Source organism: Pelmatolapia mariae, linkage group LG7 (genome assembly GCF_036321145.2).
Source record: "Pelmatolapia mariae isolate MD_Pm_ZW linkage group LG7, Pm_UMD_F_2, whole genome shotgun sequence".
Lineage (NCBI taxonomy): Eukaryota > Metazoa > Chordata > Actinopteri > Cichliformes > Cichlidae > Pelmatolapia > Pelmatolapia mariae.
In genome coordinates, this window is record NC_086233.1 from 36,673,258 (window position 1) to 36,690,509 (window position 17,252).

Sequence of the window (17,252 nt, forward strand, 5' to 3'; positions counted from 1 at the left end):
ATTTTATTTTGAATGAGTCTTATGTTCTTTGTTCATTGTATTTAGTTTCATGTTCCCTGTCCTGTCATTAGGTTCATGTCAGTCAGCTGTTTCCCCATGTGTTCCCACTTCCACTGATCGCATCCCGTCCTCTGTTTTCTGTATGCCGTTGTCAGGTTGTCTGTTATCCCCACCACAGTCATAGTCTGGTCATAGTGTTTCATAGCATTTCATAGTTTTCTCATAGCTTTTTTAGTTTACTTGTTTTTCATGTGCCATCAGCCAAAATAAAGGCTCACCTTTTTTTCACCTGCAACTCCTCTCTCAGCGTCTGCTCTTGGGTCAGTTAAACAAAACACACCGGCATACCCCGCCATGACATTTACTAGTTTCCAGATATTTTCTGTAATACTTCTCTGTCCTTGAAGTCTTTTTCTGGATCAAGTTTTTCCTTTATTATTATTTGTAATAATATGTAAAAAAAAAAAATTGTAAAAAAGAAAAAAAAATCCCACGTGTGGGACTAATAAAGGTTTATCTTATCTTATATTTAACTATCTGAGGCTACTGGGCTCAGATACACAGTTAGTGGTATTTCATTAATAGTTTTGACATCAGCAACATGCCATGACTGGTTTGGGGTGAGGAGAATGAGAAAAAAAATCTACCGTTAAATTTCAGCAGATTTCAAAGTAATATTGGTGCATTAACGTGAGCATAAGAACAAGCTGCTGTGACGGACTTTAACTGCACTCGAATGTTTGCTGCGTACTGTGAGGTCCTGATTTGAAATGTGACGCATTAATGAAAAATAGCATTACTGGTAACAGTATTATCAATGAAGCTTTGTTCTTTGAAGGGACAGACTTATATTTTCCTTGATTATATTTAAACAACATTGAATTTTTCTAAGACAGCTGAAGAAAGGTTTCCTGTTGGAGTTTCCTGCTCTCTGTTGCTCTTCCCTGGACTTTCACACTGACCCTGGCAGCTGATTCCTCTCACAATTAAAATGACAAAGTGTTTTTGAGTCCTGGGCCCAGCACTGAGTTTGTCTGTGTGTGCAGACTGGAACCATTCATCTGGTGGATCTGCACAGTGCAAACATCATATTTACTGTTAACGAAGCCGGCTTACAGAATACAAAGTTTTAATTTGTCTCCTCTCACGGTCCCCAGAGGCTGCAGCATAATCACCTCAGCTCGGCTCGTGGAGCGAGAGTCCCAGGGAGGCGAGGAATTGCAGAGAGGCCGTTATTATCTGAACCAGTAATGTAAAGATTTATGTCATCTTGAGAAGGAGCTTACACAGCAGAGGCTAAATAACAAGTTTAACCTCAGATATGCTCTCACACATTCACTGTGTGAATGAAAGTGTTTCAGCTTCATGGTTTCTGCTCTCTGCCGGCTCCACAGAGGCTGGATTTGTTGTCAGAACCGAAACTTTGCTTTAGAAGTTTTGTTGGAGCTGAGCCCAATGAAACTGACTGAGTTCACCCAGCACCAAACTCAGCTGCTCACTCCTCCGGCCTGCAGCGGACTCCATCCGTCTGCCTTCTCTGGCACTGCCTGTGAGAGAGGTGAAGCCTTTATGCTTTACATGCAGCTGTGACCACTCGCCTTACCCTGGTGCTCCCCAGGCTTTGCTGATCCAGCATGCTGCTGACAGGAACACACAGATGTGAGGATGTTAGTCTAGTTCTGCCTCTTTACACTGGTTGTGAGTCAAGAATCAAGTTTAAATGTAATTGTTTGATGTAAAGTTTTTAGCAGCAAAACTTCTGCACACGCTCACAAAGGTCTCTCAGACTGAAGCACCTTCGGTAAGTAGCAGAGTTAGCCACTAGTCCTTTTTTAAATGTTTTTTTCTCTGTTTGCGGCTGGGATCATCTCCAGAGCCCTGGATGAAGAGTGGATGGATTTTATTTCAATTTTTCCTTTTGGTCCATATTTTGTATTTCATGCTGTCTTTTACCTTGAAAGCACTTTGGTTAACTATATTATTGTTTTTGAAGTGCTCTATGAATAAAGTTGTATTGGATTGAATGTCCCATTTCACTGGGATCTATTTTCTTTTTTCTACATCACCTACACCAAACAGCAGAAGCAGCTCAGCCAATAGGACATCATTAATGTCACCCTGTTGCAACCACGAGCATCTCATCACAGAGACCCACATCCAAACATCTCAGAGGTTCACACGTACGAACTGCAGCCTGACTGTGGGTGGAGGCTTTGGAGTGTGGATGCAGGCCGTTGACCTGTCAAGACCTGCAGACACTGAAGCCTCTCTTCGACCTGTGTCATATATAGGCGTATACCAGGTAAACCTGAGAGGTGAGGTCAATGTTTCCTGTGTGGACTCATGAATTCAGTCTGTGTATCCCAGTCTGACTCACTGATGCTGAGATTTTTCCTCTGTCTGTTATCTGGTGGTGCTCCTTGTTCTTCTCTGGTCGGATGTTTTGAATCATCATCCTGTTGGAGAATAAATCAGATGCCTACCTGATGGTGCAGAGCGTTGGAACTAGTGACTGAAACTTTTCACTCAGTGCTGTAAATAAGAATGCGGAGTGAAGGAAGTGACTCAGCTTCACCCAAATCTGTCAGCATGATCGCTGCTGTGTTTCTGTGTCATTACCTGTCAGCCACTGACAACCTGCCTCGTCTGAAGTCTTCAGGCTGAACTCTGCTCTGCATACAAACCACACCTGCAAAGCTTTCTTCCACACGTGCTGTCATCATGGAGCTGTTTGAAAATCATTTAAAATGTCTCTGTCTGAAGATTAATTTTAAACAGTCATGTTTGCCTGTACATGCCCTTTCCTGCTGCCATTATCTCTTCCTCTTCCATTTAGAAGAAACAACAGCAGCTCTGGTGCGTTGTGACAAATGATTCCACCTATAGACACACACACACACACCGCTGATCATTTAGCTGTACAGCTTTTTCAAAGTAGCGGCAATTATCAGCCGCCTAACCGGCAAGTTAATTATGCAGGCATCTCTCCTTTTGTGGTGTTCTGAGGTAAATAAGGTGGGGGAGGAGGAGGAGGAGGGTAGGAGGGGGAGGGCGTTTGAAGGGAAAATGTCACCTGTTAACTGAACAATTGCTACAGGCTGCATTATCAGAGGTGACGGATTAAGCAACTTTATCTGGCAGCCTCCTGCACGGACGTCAGCGTGTCTGCAGCCTCAAGCCACCGGCCACGAACATGGGAACTGAAACAGAAGACTGATCGACTAAAAGACATTGCAGCACAGACTAAAAGCTGTAAAATACCACCGAGAGCAAGCGACGCCTCATTCAGACACGCTCTTTATCTCCAATTCCTGCAGCAGCCACACTGAGGCCAGGTTAAGTCTCCAAGCTTTCAACCCTCCAACAACACGGCTTCAAACACAATGACCACAAAAACAATAAACAATTATGTTAACTAAACACCTCCAAAAATGTATATTGTGAATTAAAAAATGCAAAATGACAACAAAAAGATAGAAAATCAACTCAAAATGATTAAAAAAGCAGTCAAACTTGGATCTGTGAGTGAAACAAAGACTAAAGCACCTTTGTGAGCTGCAGTGCTGTATAAACTTTGTGTAAACCTGCACACAGTGGTTTTTATTATTTACTCTCAGCGTGTAACCTTCATGGAGGAGGATCGTGTTTCAGCTAGGTGACCCTAATAAACAGGAAACTGGGGCCATATCGCACACAGGTGTGTCAGACGTACTTCAAAGCTGTAAACACGAAACTGATTTTAGAAGATGATGTCCAGCTCATCACGGCTCTACCTTCTTCCTTTCCTCCCTCCCTCCCTTCATCTTTCTAACTCTGCCTCACACACACACGCGCGCATGCACACATGCTCTCGCAGGCTGTGTCCTTGAATGCTAAAAGCCAGAAATAGACCAGTCAAATCAGACACCAGGCTGCCTGGAGGTAGGAGATGGGAAAGTCAACCAAACTTAAACTTCCTATTCCGGCCTGAACCGGCCTGGTAGAGGAACACCAGCTCACCTGGCACAGACAGAAATAAGTAGATAAACAGTGTGCAGGAGATGGAGCCCAGTATCTCAAAATAGGATCAAATTTGAACCATCAGCTTCACCTTGAAGCTTTGCTCTGAACAAGAACTCAGGGAAAACTTTGCACAGTCATCCTCACAGCCGGGCCTCACACGCCATGGCCAAGTCCTGGACACGAGCTTACCACAGCCAAATCTTTTGTTAAGCTCTGTTGAGCCAACCATTTCTTTAACGTTAACCAGTAACTAGTTAACGTTAACGTCTTGATGCATTCTCAATCATCCAGGAAAGTAAATCTCCAAAAGTTGATTCTGTTCATCTGGACGTAGCGTTTTAGTTAACGTTAACTTCGTGAACTTCTTCACAAATAAAGTTTTGACCATTACTGAAAAAATGACTCAGAATCATCTCACAGACGTAACATTATTTACAGCTAGTTTCAGTACCATGGATATTTATTTAGAGTTTTTTCACCAATTGATCTTTTGAGTTAACTTCAGTCATTACTTCCTCCAAACCATCAATGTATCTTTTAAAGCCCATTCCTACAAGACTGCTCAAAGAAGTCCTGCCATTAATTAATGCTTCAATCTTAAATATGATCAACCTATGTCTTCATGCATGCTCAATCATCCAGGTTAGTAAATTCCAAAAAGTTGATTCTGTCTATCTGGACATTGCATCAATGTCATGACAATTTGCTTATTAATTTGCATATCTGACAGCCCATTGTTCATTCAGTGGTGCTAGTTTCAGTCATTGTGCAAATGTACTGTTTATATTGTTGGGGAAACCTGCAGTCAGCTGAGACTGAAGAAGTCACTTGGATGAGTAATGAAATGTTTCTTCCACTGAAAACACTATTTCCAGATGAACAGAATCAACCTTTTGGGATGATCAACCTATCTCTAATAATCGGCTATGTACCACAGGCCATCAACCTGGCAGTAGTTAAACCATTCATATTCAATTTAAAGCATCATTTCAGCTCAGAAGAAACATCTGTCAGCTTCAGTGTCCACCAGAAGCTCTCAGTCTGCTGTGGAAAAAGGAAATTCAGGTGAGTTTCTTCTGATCACCTGAGGCCTTCATTACTGTGTGAACTTTACCCACACACCACTCTTCACTCCTCCCACCTGCTGCATAAAGTCACTGAGTATAAATTCCTGTAAAGGCAGAGGCAGCAAACACAGACACACAGCTGCAGATAGAGGCGGAGCAACAACTGAAAGTCGAGAAGTTCAACGTCATTTTCCAGAAGTGAAAGTGTGAGAGAGCAGCAGCAGAGCTGCAGTTGAGTCCTGTTTGTCTCTAAAAGAAGACTCACTAGAGTCCATCGGGTTTTTCTCAGCAACAGTGGTGAGTGCAGCTGAGTCTAAATAAATATCAACAAAAGTAGCTGTACATGACGTTACATCTGTTAGATAATTATGAGTATTTTTTTCTTTAATGGTTAAAAAAAAATTGTGATGAAGTTCATGAACACTGTAAAATCTAATTAGTTCCCAGAACTCAAAAAAATTATGGAAACTCGTTGCCTCAAAAAAATTGAGTAAAGCTTAGCTAAAAATGACTAAGTTAGGACAACGTATTTATTTTGAGTACTCTGTACAAGCTCATTTGTTCCCAGAACTCAAAAAAATTGGATCAAGTTTACGTAAGATGACCAAGTTAGGGCAACTTACTCATTTTGAGTACACTGTACTCAAAATGTACACAGCCGTGTTAGTTCCCAGAACTCAAAAAAATTATGGAAACTCGTTGCCTCAAAAAAACTAAGTAAAGCTTACTTAGGATGACTGTTAGGACAACTTATACATTGCAAGTCTGCAGTATTAAGAATAACTTGATATTTCTGACTGTACAATACTAATTGTTAACCTACTGACAAACATTTCAAGTTCAACTAAATGAAAAAACAATTTGTGGTAACCTGATTATGACTAAAAATAATTAACAACACTTTTTGTAATGATGTTAAAATGAGCACAACTTTTATTTTCAAACACAACAAAGTACAACAGCCAACATACTGGACACTGTTCTGCTGAATAAAAATTATATTGCCATCACTGTTATAATCTTACAATGAAACAAAGTCTCAGATGTAATTATTCTGAAAATAAGTTTAGGTCTACCACAAGTTTGTTTTGTACTTACATTATTTATATAATCAAAATAAAATATTTATTGTTCTGTCACAAGTGCAGTCTCTAATTTAAACAACACATTCGTTTTTCATTCCAACACAGGAGCTGGAATGTTGTAATATTTTAAGGATGGCTTGTTTCCAGTCCAGGCATTACTGCCTGAATGACTGTCATGGATCGAGGTGATCCAAATGTAGGTGCAGAAGAAAGTCTTTAACTTCCCTTAAGTACAGTGGCAGTGGATGTGGGTTGGAGATGCAATGAGCTTGAACCTGCAGGCGACCATCTTCACTGACCACACCATCTGTGATGGAGGACTCATCTCTCCTGGTGTCCTGCAAGCAAACAATCATATTTTTTGGAACATGAACTTAATTGCTTTCTTAAAACATTTTTTTCTGCATTTGGTATAAAACAGACTCCAATTTAGACAATCTCAGGCTCCCTCCCCGCCAGAGAGGTGACATTCAATGTCCCAATTTCTCAGTCTAGATAGCCGTGACCACCACCCAACATACAATATTGTCATGAAAGCATCATTTTAAAAAGGGCTATGCAAACATGGGCAATAACTTTCATTCTAATGATGTGCAAAATGATTTGGGCACAAAACAAATTTTGCTGTTAGAAAACTTGCAGACTTCACTATATACAGTGTAGTTTGTAAACTAAGTTTGGGGGATGTGAACTTTCAAGAAATGCAGACCAAACTGTTGTTGTTTGTTTACTTACACAGCATGTCTTGTAGAATTAACTGGAGTCACAGCAACAGCACAGTGCAGTCATATCTCAAGTCTAATAACAGACAGGAAAAGATCAGTAAAGAAACAACTTCCCCAAACCAAAGCACAAACAAAACAATAAGTAAAACAGGCTGATCTAAAGTATGATTAAAGTTCAGCCTGATTAATATAAATGTCACTGACAGTTGCTAATATATTGGAAAACCAAAATACTTACCACTGAGTTGATGTCTTCCTGTCCAACAACAGGAGTGCTGGTCCCGAGCCTCAAAGACAGAAAGAAGCAAGCAGAGGGAGAAAAAACAGAACATTTTTCAGAAACTGATTTGATCCTTAATGGCTGTGCAATCATTGTAACATAGAGTTTGCTTATATTGTTAAATAAAGGCTAGATTTGACATTAATAGATGCCACAGATGTTCTAAAGCTGCCACAAAGCATGAAAACGTCGGAGCATTTTTGCAAATATGTGATGTCTTGATAAATCGAGCAGATATTTGAAATTCACACAGCTACATTCTCGCCTGAAAATATCTTAAAAGTTTATTTTGTGACCCAGAAAAAGTAATACGTTTTTCAGCGGCGCTCCTCCGCCATTGCCGCGCTTACAAGTGCGCACAGGCTCCGACAACCATGGCCGACAAATGCGATCCTCCTTTTCACCAGACTACCCTTTCTGGGTCACAAAATAACCTTTTAAGATATTTTCAGGCGAGAATGTAGCTGAGTAATGCTCAAATATCTACTTGATTTATCAAAATCAAGTACTTAAGTGCTTCCACGTTTTCGGAGAGCTCCGTTATCCACCCCCCACACCCACCCCACCCCTAACGGCTGCACCTCCCAAAGAATTTTGTCTGGGCTCTTATCTCACTTATTTATTTCAAACAATCAACAAAAAAAATTCACCGACATAGTTTTATGTAAGGTTTTTAAGGCTGTGGTGTTAATTTTTAAGTAACATGAGCACAGCGGCAGCAGCAACGCTAGGCTAACACTAACTAGCTAGCAAGATTATAAACCTGGTGCTAAACTAAGAGAAGCCACAAAATCAGTTTGAATAAGAGTAAACATTTACTCACCAAGTCAGTAAAGATCCACAGCAATGACAACAATAATATCTCCAGGTTTGCTCAATATATTCCATAACAAATGCTGGCGCCATGAACATGCGGACTGATCCGGGAGGGAGGAGGATGGTAGTCACGTGGCATTTTCAAAACACATCTTTCATCCTTCCGCCCTGAGAAGCAAAACTTCCAGCTTACTTAGTTTTTCTAAGTTAGGACAGCTCAAATTAATCGAGTTTATCAGCATTTTTGCATAAAAAGTACTGGTAACTTATTTAAATTGAGTTCTAATAACAAATTGATAAAAATTGAGTTCAGCCTATTTAATATTTTTAATTAAACACAATATTACATTTTACAGTGAAGTCATTACTGGTTAACGTTAAAGGAATGTTTGGCTCAACAGAGCTCTGACTTTTTGTCAGCCTGGCTACAGTGCTGAAGAGAAACCTAGGGTTGTTCTTATTTTCTTCAATCATTAATGAATAGTAAGATGTTCTAGCTTTACGTGGGGCTTTCTTATAGAGCAACAAACTATTTCTCCAGGCCAAATCATGATCTTTTAATTTGTCACACGCCATTTCCTCTCCGTCTTACGAGTTATCTGCTTTAAGCTACATGTTTGAGAATTATACTAGGGATGCACCGATACCACTTTTTTGGAAAACGAGTACGAGTACGAGTACTTGCATTTCAGTACTCGCCGATACCGATACCGAATACTTACTCATTGACAAATGCCAGCCATTTGACTTTCTGGTAGTAATAAGGGAAATGTATTTCATATTATATATATTGCATACATTTGTATTTGTGTATTTTAGTTACAAATATATAATATTTCAGATGGAAAATAATCTTACATTTAGTACTGTAGTTTATCATTGAATACCTATAGCACACAGACTTTACCTTGGGTCAAGTATGGTGGAGATGAAGTACAGTGGGTTGGTCTCGACGTCATTGAAGCGCTTCTTGACAGCTGCCAGTAAGGTTGCTTTCATTGTCTTGACGCCGTGGTCCTCGTCTGTTTCTCTGTTTAGAAGTCTCACTAGCACAGTCACAGCTGGGATGACATCAGAGGCTAGTGCGTCGTAGCTGCTCACTTTTTTAGTTAGTTCCTCAAAGGGGGCGAGGATGGCAACAGTCGTCTCCATAAGAGCCCATTGGTGAGTGGTGAGATAGTCAGGGAGTTCATGCTCGGACACATACACCCCCAGCACTCGCTTTTGCTCAATGAGGGACTGGAGCATGTAATACGTGCTGTTCCAGCGCGTCTGTACGTCCTGCTGCAGTCTCTTTATTGGCTGGTTGAGCTGTCCCTGAATGTCCTCGAGGCGGGAGTAGTCTAAGGCGGAATGTTTAAAATGCCCAACTATTTTCCGTCCCACTGCTATAGCATCAGCTATGCTCCTCTGTGCTAATAAGCATGGGTAAATAAGCGTGGGTAAACTCTTTGTACTCGTTGTCGTGTTGGGATTTTAGGTGCTTGATTAAATTACTTGTGTTAAATGCTCTACCTTTTGAGCCTCCTCTGGACAATTTCGCTGAGCACAATTTGCAGTCCGCCTTTGTTTTCGCGTCTTCATTCACTTTGAAATAGTTCCACACGGCTGACATGTCTCGCCTTGCCTTCTCCCCGCTCTGAGCTGCAGCCGGGGCCTGGGGGCGGGCACTCGGTGCCTGTGATTAACCCCTTACATGCTGCTCAAACACAGACAGGTCTCAGACCGTGGTATCGGTCCCCGGTATCGGGGGACTTTTAACGAGTATGAGTACTTTAGAAAATGTGGTATCGAGGCCGATACCAGATACCGGTATCGGTATCGGTGCATCCCTAAATTATACCAAGCAGTCAGGTACTTCTGATTTGAGGTCTTATTTTTGACAGGAGCTACAGTATCCAGAGTCATACATAGTGAGGAGGCAAAGTTATTAACAAGATAATCGACCTCTGTTGGAGTAGTGTTCAGGTAGCTGCTCTGCTCTGTGTTGGTACAGGGCCTTGAAGAAGATAACAGTGGGTGAATTATATTCTTAAACTTAGTTACACCACTTTCAGAAAGACATGCACTGTGATGAAATCTACTCCCCACTGCTGTGTAGTCAATTATTGTAAATTTAAATGTTACTAGGAAATGATCAGACTAAATACAGTGTGTTTGTTACTGAGTGAGTAGAGCTTGTTAGCAGAGCTATTCTTCTGTAATACCAGTAAATCAGTGAATCTCAGAATTTTTATTTTATTTTATTTTATTATCATGAACAATAAAAACAGGAACAGGAAATTAAATGTAAGTTAAATAAGGGGCGGTGCAACAACATCAACAAAACCTCATTCATCAACTTTCTGAACTGCTGATCAAATTCAGGATCCCAGACAAAGAGCTAATTCCTATACTGCCATGATTAGTGCCTCTGTGCTGTCCTTCAGTCCAGCTTTGACTAGTCACTGGTAAGATTTCTGGATGTCAGCCACTTCCTCTATCTGCTGGTGGTACATACCGTGCAGGAGCCTGTCCTTCCATGATGGTGGCTCCTTCTTTTCTTTCTTTGGTTTCTGCTACCTGAGGTATTTACTAAGCACATGGTCAGTTGTGCTTCGTAAATAACTAAGCACAACTGTGGATGTTTGTTGTCTCATCCTGGACCGTGTTACTGACACTCACTAGTCCCCAGCCTCCTTCCTTATGCTTAGTGTAAAGTCCCAGGGTGCTGGATTTGGGGTGAAACCCTCAATGCAATGTCAGGAGCTTTCTTTTCTTGATGCCAGTGACATCCATCTCCTCCTTTGGCCAACTTATTATCCCAGGAGGGTATCTAAACCATGGCAGGGTGTAGGCGTTGATTGCCCAGGTCTTGTTCCTACCACTCAACTGACTCCTCAGTGCTTGCCTGACCCTCTGCAGGTATTTGGTGGTTGCGGCTTTCCTGGTGGCCTCTTCATAGTTCCCATTTGTCTGTGGGATTCCCAGGTACTTGTAGCTGTCCTCAATGTTTGCAGTGTTACCTTCTGGTTGTGCAATCTCCTCAGTTCTGACTATATTCCCTCTCTGTTTTTTACCATCCAACTACACTTCTCCAGTCTGAATGACATTCCAGTGTCATTGCTGTAGATACTGGTGGTGTGGATCAGTGAATCGATGTCTCGATCGGTCTTGGCACGCAGCTTGATGTCATCCATGTAAAGATGGCTGGTGATTTCTCCAATTCACAGTCGGTATCCGTATGCAGTCTTGTCAATGATCTCATTGAGTGTCATGGCTGTGCTGTGTGGCAGGTAGGATGTAGGACCCAAACGCAGGACTCAAGTTAAATGAAAATGGCAGCTTTATTACTGGACATAATACTACATTTATACAGAAAACAAAACAGAAAACAAGAAACTAGAAATAAAAAACATAAAAATAAAACTATAGAACTAGGAAACTAAGGAACTAAACTGGGAAACAGAGGACTAGGAAACAGAGGAAACACACAGCAAAGATGGTGTACGACGCGACAACGGACAGAGGAAAATACAAGGCTTACATATACCAGGGAGTGAAGAGGGAATGGGAAAGAGGAGGAAAACACAGTTGGGACTAATCTGACATAACGAGACAAAGGGGAAGCAAATCTCAAAACACTGAACACAGGATATGAAACTATCAACGTAAAACAGGAAATGCAAGACAGGGAAAAACAGAGCGAACGTGGAGCACAGAGACAAGAGTACAAACTGTAACATCGAGATACGACTGACTGTGGAGACACAGGGAACATAGAGACATGAAATGTCTGACATGGGAAAGGCACAGAGTAGACATGGGAAATACATGGTGGTGATGTGTACATGGTGATGTGTGCTATTGACTTGAAGTTGGCCTCTAGTGTTGTGCGCCACGTCCCCATTGAGTTCCTGATGAAGGCTCTAAGGGTCCTGTTGATCTTGTACAGTTCTAGGCAAAAAGGCTCTTAGGAAAATAAAGTGTCAGAGTACTGGGTCTGTGACCCAGTGGCTTGTGTATTTTAGTTTTATTTCGTTGTTTATTGTATTTTTCACCATGTTTCCTGTTTTATTTTGAAGGAGTCTTGTGTTCTTTGTTCATTGTATTTAGTTTCACTTCCCCTGTCCCGTCATTAGGTTCATGTTAGTCAGCTGTTTCCCCATGTGTTTTCACTCCCCCTAATCACCCTTGTGTGTATTTAGTCAGTGTGTTTCTGTTCAGTTATTGTCAGGTCATCTGTTAATCTCACCACAGTCATTCATAGTTTATCATAGTTGTTTCATAGCGTTCATAGTTTTTCTTAGTTTGCTTGTTTTTTCATGTTTTACTCTGCCTCCAGCCAAATAAAAGCTCGCTTTTTGTTAACCTGCAACCCCTCTGTCAGCATCTGCTTTTGGGTCCTGTTTCCAATCACACCGGCGCACCCCGCCGTGACAGAAAGGAATTTTTTCCCGAAGATTTTCACCAGCCCTATTTAATTCCAAGATATTTTTTTTCTTGATTATATCTCATTCTACATTTAGTCAAAAACAAAAACCACTAGTGTTACTGATATAAAAGTTATTTTCTGGATTTATTTCCTGTTCCATATCTTGTGCTTTTTTTTCTGTATGTAGTAAGTTCCCAGGTCAGTTAAAGAAGTATGCATTCTGTCAACAAATACTATGGTATGGTATGTATTCTTGTTATATAATAATAATAATGTGTATGTGTTAGTCCCCGCAGGGAAATTACTCCTCTGCATTTAACCCATTCACCCAGTGAAGCAGTGAGCAGCCACCAATGCAGCACCCGGGGAGCAGTGTGTAGGGACGGTACCTTGCTCAGGGGTACCTCAGGGTAGCCGTTCAGTGGAGTCGAACCCCCGACCTTCCGATCATGGGGCAACCACTCTACCTACTGAGCTATCCCTGCCCTATGACACTTTTATTACATCATAGAGCTTGTCTTAGCGATATTTTTCTAGTTCTTCCATGTTCCTGGTGACAAGTACCTTGTCCTTGTCTGGTGTCCTGTTTAACCAAATAAAGATTCTTTATTTGAAGAAGTATTTAAGAAGGTTGTTATCTGTTGCTCCGCAGATTCCACTTGCTCCACACATGATTACTCTCCGTCATTGTCACTGCCACTTTACTTCATTTTTAGTCCAGTTACTATGATGTCATTCATTCAGTAGTATTGCTCAAACTCCACAATGTCCAGTGCCATATTCCTCCTGTTCTTTTCTGTGTTGTGAAGTCTCAAGGCTTTACTTCCTCCACCAAGCTTATTATTGTTTCCTGTCATTCTCTAATAACAGAAACCTCCATGGTCAGAATGCCAAGAGATTTTTTTAATGTCATCATTAGGTATTCTGTTTTGTTTATATGCCAGTTAGTGATGTACCACTTTGGTAGAGTCCTCAGTCCTAGCAAGTAGCACTGTATCTGGATCAGGCCAGGCACTGTCGTCACCAGGAGTCACTAGCTGTGAGGGGAGAAACCCTTCCAACAACTTGCTAATAAACTGCTGACTGTTTTAATTTTTTTATTCGCTTTGTGTTACTGTACAGCTCTGTTGTGTGTCATCTTTCATCAGTCCTTCCTGACGTTTTCATAAACTCACTGAATTGATCCCAGTTGTGTCAGTCATTTCTTCTCAGAAGCACCACAGAGCACAATTTGTGTGTGTGTGTGTGTGTGTGGGGGGGGGGGGGGGGGGGGGGGTGTAAAAGGTTAATCTTTGGAGAATTTTAAAATCAGACATTCTGAATAAACTGATTTTGACATGTCACACTTTTAGGTTCAGATTTGTTTGGTTTTGTAAAGAGCACAATACTGAAATTTGTTTCTCTCTTTTTTAAAATGAAATTTAAAGTGAATTTTATATAAAATGTGTTTCTTTTCTTTCTCCGTCAGAGTGCAGACATGTCTGCTGTCAGCAATCTACGATCTGAAGATCAGTTTCTGTGCTGCATCTGTCTGGATGTGTTCACTGATCCAGTCAGTATACCATGTGGACACAACTTCTGCAAAAACTGCATCACTCAGCACTGGGACATGAATGCCATGTGTCAGTGTCCTATGTGTAAAGAGACTTTCTATGTTAGACCTCAGCTGAGGGTCAACACTTTGCTCTCTGAGGTGGTCGCTCAGTTCAGACGTGAAGTTCAGCAGAAAGTCAGCAGCAGCAGCTCAGAGCAACAAGCTGCCAAACCAGGAGAAGTTCCCTGTGACATCTGCACTGGAACCAGACTGAAGGCCCTGAAGTCCTGCCTGGTGTGTCAGGAGTCCTACTGTGAGACTCACCTGGAGCCTCATCTGACAAAGAAAGGTCTGAAAAGACATCAACTGATTGAGGCTGTGGAGAACCTGGAGGGCAGGATGTGTACGAAGCATGATAGACCTCTGGAGCTGTTCTGTAAGACTGACCAGACATGTGTCTGCGTGCTCTGCTCTGTTTTAGACCACAAGAACCATGAGTTTGTTCCTCTGAAGGATGAATATGAAGGAAAGAAGGCAGAGCTGGAGAAGACAGAGGCTGAAATTCAGCAGATGATCCAGAAGAGACGACTGAAGATTCAGCAGATCAAAGAGTCAGTGAAGATGAGTAAAGGTGCTGCAGACAGACAGAAAGCAGAAGGTGTTCAGGTCTTCATTGCTCTAAAGAAGTCTGTTGATAGAGGCCTGAAGGAGCTCATAAAGGAGATCGAAGACAAACAGGAAACAGCAGAGAAACAGGCTGAAGGTCTGATCAAAGATCTGGAACAAGAAATCTCTGAGCTAAAGAAGAGAAGATCTGAGGTGGAGCAGCTCTCACGCTCTGAAGACCACCTCCACCTACTCCAAAGCTTCTTGTCCCTGAAAGCTGCTCCACCCACCAAGGACTGGAGAGGAGTCAGCGTCCGTCCACCATCATATGAGGGGACTGTGGTGAGAGCTGTGGCTCAGCTGGAGGAGACACTCAGGAAACTCATGAAGAAGAAGCTGTTTGAGGCTGAGCTGAAGAGGGTCCAGCAGTATGCAGTGGATGTGACTCTGGATCCGGATACAGCAAATTCTAAACTCATCCTGTCTGATGATGAAAAACAAGTGCACTGTGGTGATGTGAGGAAGAAACTTCCTGACAACCCAGAGAGATTTTCTCCATGCCCTAATGTTTTAGGAAAGCAGAGTTTCTCTTCAGGCAGATTTTACTTTGAGGTTCAGGTTAAAGGAAAGACTGACTGGGATTTAGGAGTGGCCAGAGAGTCGATCAACAGGAAGGGAAAAATCGAACTGACTCCTCAGGATGGTTTCTGGACTGTGTGGCTGAGAAATGGAAATGAATACAGAGCTCTTGCTGGTCCTCCAGTCCCCCTCTGTCTTCAGTCTGGTCCTGAGATGGTGGGGGTGTTTGTGGATTACGAGGAGGGTCTGGTCTCCTTTTATGATGTAGGTGCTGCAGCTCTTATCCACTCCTTTACTGGCTGCTCCTTCAATCACAAACTCCACCCATTCTTCTGTCCCTGTAAGAATGATGGTGGTAAAAACTCCGCACCTCTGATCATCTGTCCTGTCAATCAAACTGAGTCGATCAACGACTGATTTTATTTGATGAACTGATTGATTTTTATTGAAGGGAACAAATGAACATATTCAGTGTAAATATTCTACAATCTCCATGTTTTCTATAGTATCTGTTTGTTGGGGACTCCGATTCACACTTAGATTTGATTTTCATGGAATTTGATGCAAACAGAAGAAACGTTAAATCAGCAAATGCTCCCACTAATGGAGACTTGAAATGAAGACCAAATATTATTGGATAAATGTCAAAAAGCTTCATTTCAAAATAAAGTTTGTTAAATGCTGGTTGATTAATGGATGATTAATAACAACAACAAATAAAATCTTTCCAGTCAGGGTGTACAAGGGAGTATCCCCCAAAGAGGAACCCACGGGTGTGGGTCACCCGTTTTCACGCCTTGGCTCATGTGATTAAGTAGAGGATCATCAGGGGGTCCTTTTGTCCCTCTTTGGGGGGAAACTCCCACGGGGTTTAAATCTGAGACTCTCCACCATTTGACCTTAGAACTGAAGAAGCTTCTCGGATGAGAGGTGAAACGTCTTCAAGCAACTTAAAGAAGTCCAGATGCTTTTCTTTCCAAGCTCCTTAGACATGGGATAATAATTGCACCCAAATCAACCTCCCCTTCAAAGCATTCACCAACTTGATGACCGAGTTCTACATTGTCGGAGCCTTGTGACCTTCCCACTGGTGTGTTGCTCTACACACTGGTGGGTGCTAGTTTTCCGCCACCTTAGTGGTTTGGTTATTAGCCCTTTATCTTTTTTATGCTGACTTTCCTCAGAACGGGGACAATATCGGGCAATATGTCCAATTTGCAATTTTCTTTCCGAGATCTTACACTATAAAGATCTAGATGACTGAGAACCTTCACAGACAATTTGCTCGCACCTAAAACCATTCACCGTTCTTCTACGTCGAGGTGCGGGATTGCTAGAAGCAGCCACCTCCTGAGGATTTAATGCCTTAATGACCAACTCTAATTGTGTCTGTTGGGCTTTCAAAAGTGACACTAGACACAATCAGAGAGGCTAAGGACAACTACAGGAGAAAGCTGGAGTGGAAACTCCAGCAGAACAGCATGAGAGAGGTGTGGAGTGGCATGAAGATAATCACTGGATTCAGGCCATCCAACAGCTGGGGGCGGTGAGGACCAGTGTTGGTCAAGTTACTTGAAGTTACTTGAAAAAATTAGTTACTAATTACTTCTCCAAAAAGTAATCCCATTGTTTACTGATGACTTATTTTTAAGTAATTAGTTACTTAGTTACTCAGTTACTTTTCAAAAACATGATACACGACCTGAATATGTAATAAAGCAACAGACCTTTCAGCCCAATTCTATTTTTTATGCATAATCCATCATATGAAATTGAATCAAACGGAAAGCCTCTTTCTAAATATTGTCTTATTAGTTTGAATCTTTTAATTTTATGCACATTGCATTAGGAAAAAATTTATTATATGCAACTGTCTTTGGCTCGAAGAAATTCTTTAACATTTAAACGTATTTTCTGCATATTCCACCATATAAAAAAAATAATGTTTTCTGTTTACACTCGCTCTTTTAAATAGATGCAAGTAAAACACAGCAAAAAATAAATAAAATCAAAGACTTGTCGGCACTAAGTCCTGTCGCTCTTAAGGCTATTTTCACCTGTTTAGCAGGAGTGGGGCCAGTGAAGGTTTTGCCCGGTGCCACAGCGGTCATGTCAGTGGGGGGATCCGGGAGTTTCTCTGTGAA

General features: G+C 41.6%; 1 protein-coding gene and 1 long non-coding RNA gene across 2 annotated transcripts; one reads left to right on the forward strand and one right to left on the reverse strand.

The window, feature by feature from the left end:
- Window positions 1–5,876: 5,876 nt before the first annotated feature.
- Window positions 5,877–8,286, reverse strand: LOC134632227 (uncharacterized). The gene is made up of 4 exons (XR_010094487.1): window positions 7,983–8,286; window positions 7,118–7,166; window positions 6,890–6,952; window positions 5,877–6,492 (listed from the first exon to the last, which is right to left on the reverse strand). It is a non-coding gene; the product is annotated as an uncharacterized LOC134632227 (long non-coding RNA).
- A 5,580-nt stretch (window positions 8,287–13,866) lies between these two features.
- LOC134631754 (E3 ubiquitin-protein ligase TRIM21-like) lies at window positions 13,867–15,525 on the forward strand. Its single transcript, XM_063480306.1, has one exon. The coding sequence runs from the start codon at window positions 13,867–13,869 to the stop codon at window positions 15,523–15,525; it is 1,659 nt and encodes a 552-aa protein (XP_063336376.1).
- The last annotated feature ends 1,727 nt before the right edge of the window (window positions 15,526–17,252 follow it).